The 8,166-nt window shown below is 39.6% G+C and overlaps 1 protein-coding gene across 1 annotated transcript; it reads right to left on the bottom strand.

Annotated features, from left to right (window-relative positions):
• Positions 1–830: 830 nt before the first annotated feature.
• On the bottom strand, positions 831–7,110 carry samd7 (sterile alpha motif domain containing 7). The gene is made up of 8 exons (XM_020929136.2): positions 7,008–7,110; positions 6,127–6,250; positions 4,895–5,019; positions 4,521–4,602; positions 2,965–3,605; positions 2,309–2,424; positions 1,727–1,837; positions 831–1,064 (listed from the first exon to the last, which is right to left on the bottom strand). The coding sequence occupies exons 1-8, from the start codon at positions 7,108–7,110 to the stop codon at positions 831–833; spliced, it is 1,536 nt and encodes a 511-aa protein (XP_020784795.2).
• Positions 7,111–8,166: the final 1,056 nt, after the last annotated feature.

Below are 8,166 nucleotides of genomic sequence, written 5' to 3'. Positions count from 1 at the left end.
AACACCTGTGCCCTGCACAAACAGCAGCGGAGAACAGGACTGCCAGCTTCCAAGGCTTCATGGAAAGCTCTTCGTAAGACAAACCAACCATTTTTTGTTCAACAGTGATAATTACAAACAAACAAATCCTTTTGCATTTATTTATTTATAAAATCCTTTCCTTATCAAACACATTATTTTGGAACATAAAGACACAAAACAATTCTATCATTTTATAATTATATTATAATAAATATAACACAAAGATTATCAAATTTTGTACATAACTTGAAAAATGCTGCAATACAAAAATAGCTCTAACCACACACAGTGATCCTACTGATATAATTCATGCTGTCAAATCAAGCACCAGTTTAAAGTTTGTTTCACATTCATATAAAATGTCCATTTTAATGTCCATCAGCCCAGTCCCACACCTGTCACGTGACAGAATTTGTCACCCAGAACAAATAAAATAGTTTGAGTTAGGTACTATTTGGAAATAAATATCAAAAATAAATTCTCAGATTTCTAACTTGATCAATTGTTCCCCATAACTCAAACACATCATTGGTTTCTTGTATAATATTAACAATGAATAAAAATGGGACTGAATAATATCACCACTTTCTGAAGTTCTGAAGAAATCATTTTAATTAATTTGTCCTAACAGAGGAGACTTGTTGTTGCTTCATGCCAAACGGTCCAGCAAATACAGAGATAACTTATGCAATATTAAAACATCTGCATTACACCAGTTAAAACTGCCCTCCATGTCAGTATCAAAATACAAGCCCTTTGTTGAGAACGTTATGACATCATATCAACACAGCCCATTAGGCCCTGTGTGTTCATGCTGTCTCGCTGCTGGCGGAGGGGGGCGAGTGGTTTTCAGTCTCGTGGGGGTCTGAGGACTTGAGGAGGTCCGGGTCCCGTGGACTGGCCACCATCTCATCGCTGTTACAGTTCACAGGGGAGCCCATTTCTGAGGAGCGGTCCCCGGGCTTCTCTGGGGGTCCCTGCATCCCCGCTCCAGACAGAGGCATGTTCATTAGGTACATCAGACTGCCCATTCGCCTGGAAACCTGCAAGAGAGGGATTCAGAAGGAAGAAAAATTAGGAATGTTGCCTTCGCGATAAACTAAATATACCTGAATGAATGTGAAAAAAATTAAAATGTTGCATAAACAGGAACCTTGTGAATCTTGTCGCTTACAAAACTCATGTCTTTTGAATTGAACAATGGCACTACTTTCCCATATTAACATCCAAATTATTATTAAACATTTGAAAGCATGTTAGGGCCTAATCAGCTATGTGGTAATTAATGACCAGAAGAGCTATACTTTTATTTACAATCTGTTTCTGAAACAAAATAATCAAATGGCAGATTTCTAAGTTTTAAATGTGTATTTGAACAGAAATCTATGTTATGTACATAAGCAAACACAAAGTTGTTTAGCCTCCTTCAACCTGCCTTTAAACTTTTTTTTTTTTAACGGTCTATGGAAAAAATCAGTTTAGCTAAATTTTTACCGTGTACATATACCCTGTCAGTCGTTCAGGGTTGCAGACAAGGGCAAGGTCATGCACCATAACAAACTACTCTATACTATATTATAACAATCTCTTGTAAATTCATTCATATATTCATGTTTGTTGAGGTCCCCAAGCCTCACTGCTGTAAATGTAATGGATGGTGACATTTGGGAGACTTTTTAAGGACCTTTTGAGGTGAGTGTTTTACCTGAGAACGTATCTTGAGTGCCGGCCCCAGCTTCAGCCCCAGTGTGTCCAGTAAATGTTCCTCCGAGAGCAGCGGCAGGGTCTCTCCATCGATCATGTGCTCCTTAAATGTCTGCAAAGTTACAGCACAAATAAGAACACCTTGAAATATAATAACACCACCTTATATAAGCCTGTCACCTTAACACATTTTACAGGTGCACTATGTAACTTTCCTTGAGGAGGGTTTGCCACCTGCTTGTCTTCATGAAAATATTATTGCTGAAAATATTTTCAGCGATAAATATTGCATTAAACTTATCACAGTCCATGGAGAGAAAGCCAAGTCACAGGTCATATCTGTGGAGAGGCAATCCCACTCAAAAGTAAGAATGCGGGATTTTCAAGGTATATTTGTGCAATAAGAACTGCTGTATTTTACTATAATGCAAAATTAGGTCTAATGCCATATTGTGGAATAATCCAGGCAGCTCATTAACATGTCAAGCAGGTGGCGAACTCTAATCCCATCCCATCAGTGAGGGAATCCTACATTTCCCAGGGGTCAATGTGGATACTTGTTAAACAGGTGATGTGTCCTAACCTGAGCATATTCGGAGCATGTGGGAATGCTGTTGATGAAGTTGACCACGTCATTCACAGTCCACTTCCTAATGTCCTCTGCCACTTCCTCGCCGTTCAAGAAGAGGTTAGAGGGCCCTGAGGGCACAAGACAAGTTTCAACATGAAAAGAAATGCACAATATCTTTGGAACAGTACATACTCCTCGGATTGCTGTGGGTTTTGCATACTGGATGATTTCCCAACCGTGAAACAATTGATTCAGGCAATCGCAAAATAAAACATGTTATTTCATTCATATCAGATTTTTTCTTATAGGCTGGAAAACAATTTCAATTTGGAGGATTTCCTATCCTCAGAGCAGGTTCATAATTAAATATATGATACTGTAATTTAAAGGTGTAGTAGGTAACTTTTCTGGACAAGGGTTTGCCACCTGCTTGTGTCCATAGAAATATTATTGCTTTTCCTGGAATGCCCCAATGTATGGAATTAAACTCTATCCTGCTTGTCTATAATACCATACTGCGGAACATTGCAGGCAAACTGAGTGACTGTCGTTTCTATGGAGACAAGCAAGTGGCGGACCTTCCTAGAAAAAATGTACACAGTGCCCCTTTAAAGTCGCAGTATCACCCATGATTATGATTATGTTTTTTGTAACTATTTTGCTCTCACCTGGTGGTAAAAAGCCATTGCCCATCATAGGGACCATGTAGGGCATCCCAGCCGCCGAGGGGTAAATGAACTTCTCCTGAAACGCACCGCTCGTTATGTCTTTGTCATTGGCACTTCCGTTGGTCCCATCTCCACATCCATCCTGATTATTCACTTTCCTCAACCCATTCTCCCCATCTTTGTAAGTTTTCCTACTTCCTGTTGTGAGCTCTGGGTCTATTTTGGCCTGATGATGTGTTTTATCTCCCTCTAACTCTCCTTTTGCCTCTGCTTCTTTCTCCTCTCCTGACGTCGCACCAGGACTTTGCTCTACATTCTTATCTTCGACTGGACCTTTAATATTAACCACTTGATTCTCAGAGTTCTTGTGGACAGTGGGTCTTCTTCCTGCTCTCCGCCCTCTCTCCCGATGAAGCGTGCTGATGGGTGGATACGGGCTGGCAGACATGAGTATACTGTTTGAATGCAGATCATCTAAGTTGGGGCGGTGCACAAAGACATCGTGGCCGTCGGGAATTCGCTGGCGCCCCCTGTAGGCCATGGCGTTTGGGGGGTAGACCATGGAGTTGTCGATGCCAATGAGACCCTTCTGATGAGCATTCTCCAGCTCTTTCTGATGCAGTATGGCGTTCATTTCCATTCTATACAAAATAGGCAGAGAGCATGAGTTAGATCAGTCAAACTTTAAATACACCTGGACTAAAACAGAATTAGAAAAAGATAAGGATGCACTATGAAACTTTTCGGGTTCTCTTTCGGTTCTTTTCATGAAGATATTATGTTCCTCAATGTGGCATTAAGCAGGAGACAAGCAGGTCAAGTGATAGGCCATCTGTGGAGACGTGACTCGGCTCACAGTAAGAATGAACCTTTGTAGAGTTATTTTTTGAGTAATAAAAACTCCTTGAATGAAAAATTTAAGGTAGATACGTTTAAAGCAGTACTGTGGAACATTTCTGGCTAAGCAATAACATCTCCATGGAGGTCAGAAAGAACTCTCGGTAGATTAACCAGGACCTTTTTCTTTTTGCCTCTTAGATTGAAGCGCAAACAACTAATACGACTTATGGTGAAAATGCAGACAAGTTGCTCTGTCATTCCATATCTGATCTGTATGTATTTCTTCTTCAAACTGACAGCCTTTCATTACCAGATTTTTTTAATGGCGAGTAATAATTCATTGCCACAATCAAATGAGCTATCTGTCTATCTTTCTATATATCTATCCCTATCTTTTGACCATAAAATATTGCTGGTATCACCTCTATAATGCTTTATTTTCTTTCTTGCTCAACTCTCAAGTCTCAAATGTATTTATTTTAGGACTAAACCAGGAACACGGAAATGAAATCAGGACTGAGATGCACGTCAGCACGAATAATATAATTAAAATAAAGATATGAAGTGAACATCCACCCCTGATCTATCGATATCTGACACATTTCTCTATCATACTCAACCTTCTTGAAGATGCCTCCTCCCAACCCATCTCCAGCATGGATGAATGGCTTGGTTAATTTCACACTTGGATATTTTTAGTGAGATGTGGATTTTACCTGGCGATATTTTGCTTGTGAATCAGCTCCTGTCGCCGAGCAACAGTTTCCATGGGCTCAGAGGGCATGAAGCCGTAACCAGCTGAAGAAAAAATAAGATAAATGTTGACTTTCACATAAACTACACAATGTCCTCTAGAACTGTGTTTATGTATTTGTATGTATTTTATTTTTACCAATTCTTTACCAAATAAAGTTGTATGTGTTGTTATCTCTTAAAATATATTTATTCTTGATGGTTTGCACATTTTTCTACTACTTAATAATGTACTTGTAGGCCTTCTTCATTATGTATAAAGAGATGTCTTAACAAATAAATCTACTGAGAACTCTGTCATTTCTATCTAGCTGCACTTCTGTCCAATTGTACCCACCAGCCCCAGGAAAGGCTCTCCCTGGCAGGACGTTGGCGTGAGGGGGCAAAGGGGGTCCCAGGTGGGGTCCTATATGCATCTGTCTGGCCTCTGAAGCCACCATCTCTGAAGGAGGGACCAGTTCTCTGAAGAAAATAAACACATAGTTATATACACTGCTCAAAAAAAAAATAAAGGAAAGATGAAGAAAAGAAGTAGAGTGCTTCACTGGGTCATAAAAAAGTCAAAAGTAGGGGGTTAACAAGGGTTAACTTGAAATATTAACAAAATGTAGCCCTTACTAAAAAATTTAAAAGGGGGCACGGTACAAACCCGAGGCACATCGACTGAATATATTAAAAGTCCTTTATTACACGGACGGACAGCAATGTGTTTTGACCAGCAATATAGTCTTTGTCACAGCATCACCTTTACTTTCCTCATGGTTGGCCAACCTTTTTGTTGTTTCTTTTTCCTATAGTCATGAGATCTTGTCATGTGATTGATATGTAATTGTCTTAACAACACCTGCGGGTCCTGTTTCACCCTTATGCCCTGACGAAGACCATCTTGCTGTTCGAAATGCTTTGGCGTCCCTCCATGTAATAAAGGACTTTTAATATATTCAGTCAGTGTGCCTTGGGTTTGTACCTTGACCACTTTTACATTTTTTAGTAAGGGCTACATTTTGTTAATACATACAACTACACGGGGGCCACAAAAGATACTGAGAAGCATTTTGAGTTGCAGAATTTAATTTTGTCAAAAATGATCTAGCATGTCACACCATTATTTCACTTTGATTTTCAGGGTGTCTATAAAATTAAGCTCTCTGTAGGCTGAAGATTTGTAACGTGGCACCCTTTTGTTTTTAAGACATTGCCCTGTCTGTATTTGAAGAGATATCCAACATATTTTTTTCACATTGAGACCTGGTGTGTTCTCAAAGTGACAGTTGAAGTATGTATAGATTATGTATAAAGGAAAAGCTACCTGCCAACTAAAGAAATAACTGTGATCTGTCAGCTATGTTTTAGTGTTTACAATCATTGTACAGTGAAATAAAATCATGTTCCACACCAAATTAACCAAAAGACCTTGTGAATTAATTAAATCTATTCAATGACTATGGTCAGCTATAACATACTTTTCTATACTGAACCTGGGACTCTTGTCCCTGAAAACCCATGTGATATATATCTTATGTTGTTTATTTACAGAGAACTAAAAAGACACTGAGTTGTGAGTCATACCTCTCCATGAATCTTGGTTCAAACTGCGCAGGGACCCCCTGTAGCCTCTGCTGTCCCTGAGCCAGGATCTGAGGGGCCATGGACATCTGGTTCCTCATCAGCAGCTCCTGTCTCTGCCGCAGCTCTGCACACAACACAACACAACACAACAGCGGTAATGAAGGGGCCGCAGGGAGCAAATATGGTACACAGCAGTAGAGGCTTTTAAACTTAGACTAATGTGTGCTGAAATCAAATCAGCTTCCAAAAGAATATCAAAGAGCCTATATTGGCCTTTGTTATTGTTGTGTCTTTCTGGGAGGTGTACACTGGAATGATATGACGCATGAAGACACTTTTTTATTTTCCCAATTAAGGGTGCACTCTGTAACTTTTCTGATAGATGATACACCACCTGCTTGTCTACATGGGAATGCTATTACTCTGACTAAAACATTTGACAATATGGCATTAAACATTATTTATTGCATTTATTCAGCTATTCAGTCACGTTTGTTTAGCTCACCTGAGTAAGTTTGATGCCATACTGTTGAACATTGCAGACAAAATCTCCAAGGAGACAATCAATTGGCCGACCCACCCCACAGAAATCACATTGTGTAGCTTTAATATTACCTGGCAAGTCCAAAATGAGATCTCTAAATGACTGGAGAAGTGCGTAATTTGGATCCCAGCCTTTAACAAGCTATATGAAGAGTGCAGTGTGGACTAATCGACCAGCACAATATTTATTAAACACGACCTGCGCGTTTCTGCAATTGCCCACAGAGGGCGCTACAGGCCTAACTGCAGGTCAAATAGATTAGCTGAATTTGTAGCTATGTTGAGTAGCCCATGTGCGCCGTAAAGTCATGGATCTAGTGTAAAATCTGGTCACTCACCTCCCGCGGACATGCCATTGACCAGTCTGTACCAGTGCTTCTCATCCAGCGCGCCCTGCTCCCCCAAAGATGTCATCTTCCTCAGTTGCTCACGAGGGGTCATCACCTCGCGCCTCTGCAACCTGGTACAAGTACACAAAGTTTAGATTAGTTTGATATTATAACTAATTACAAGCTTCTATCATAATTATAAAGACCATTTCAGTAATTTAGAGAGCTTAGCATGGTCTTGTAGCATGTAATTTCCACCAACTACCAATAGGAAGCAGCATTTCTCTACACTTACAATAATACAAAACCACATCCAGCTACTTGCCTGTAGAATATGTAAAGATATACTATTCTTCCAATTAAATTTAAAGGGCTATTCGGTTATTTTACTTTACTTTACAGTCTTATCACGTACTGGCAATGAGCAAGCAAAGATTTCTTTTAGTAATCTTACTTTTAAGGCGTCACAACATAAAATCAACATATCTCAATAGTGTAAAATGTCACCTATTTCTCCACTACAGTTTGAGCTTAAAGGCGCACTGTGTAACCTTTCTGCTCCTGCTTGTATCCTGTTGTTATTTCTGTTAATGGTCAGATCTATGGAGAAGCAAGCATACACAAAAACATGGCACGAATGGGTGCTTTTCAAGGTATTTCTGAGCTATAAAACTCTTGTAATTCAACAACATGCAAGGGAGATATGCTTAAAGCCCTACTGGGGAACATTCCATGCAAAGAAATAACATATACATGGAGACAAGCAAGGAATGGACCTTAGAAATTGTATAGTGCACCTTTAACCTCCCATAAGACTCAATAACCAATTGCATTACACTAAACCCTAACTGACATTTGACCCTTAAATCTTAATCCGTTCTATGCCACTAAAGTCTTTTGAAACAACTCAATTTGCAGTTTTCTTATCTTTTTCTACCAGTGTGTGTATATTTAGTATGCATGACCACTTCTCCCAATGCTCACAGTATTCTTAGCTGAGCCAGCAGACAATTGACTCAGACACGTCCAATTAGTTTTAACACTGCAGAAATCCCATTACAAATATGATACTGTAAGTGCAATAATCCACTTGTGTTAATCCAAGGGAGGCGCGTATAGGAAGCTTCTAGAAATCCCGATCAATGCTGTCACTGTCTCAAATTCCATA

This window comes from Boleophthalmus pectinirostris, unplaced genomic scaffold (assembly GCF_026225935.1).
Source record: "Boleophthalmus pectinirostris isolate CB_2022bp ecotype Guang Dong unplaced genomic scaffold, ASM2622593v1 HiC_scaffold_16, whole genome shotgun sequence".
Classification (NCBI taxonomy): domain Eukaryota; kingdom Metazoa; phylum Chordata; class Actinopteri; order Gobiiformes; family Gobiidae; genus Boleophthalmus; species Boleophthalmus pectinirostris.
This window is presented reverse-complemented; position numbering and strand designations above follow the sequence as displayed.

Excerpts from the sequence above, each read along its gene's own strand:
- samd7 (XM_020929136.2), bottom strand. The coding sequence starts at position 7,110 with ATGACCCCTCGTGAGCAACTGAGGAAGATGACATCTTTGGGGGAGCAG. Across the intron at positions 5,020-6,126 it reads GAACCAAGATTCATGGAGAG|AGAACTGGTCCCTCCTTCAG; the intron begins GTATGACTCACA and ends TATTTTCTTCAG. Across the intron at positions 1,065-1,726 it reads CACTCAAGATACGTTCTCAG|GTTTCCAGGCGAATGGGCAG; the intron begins GTAAAACACTCA and ends CCTCTCTTGCAG.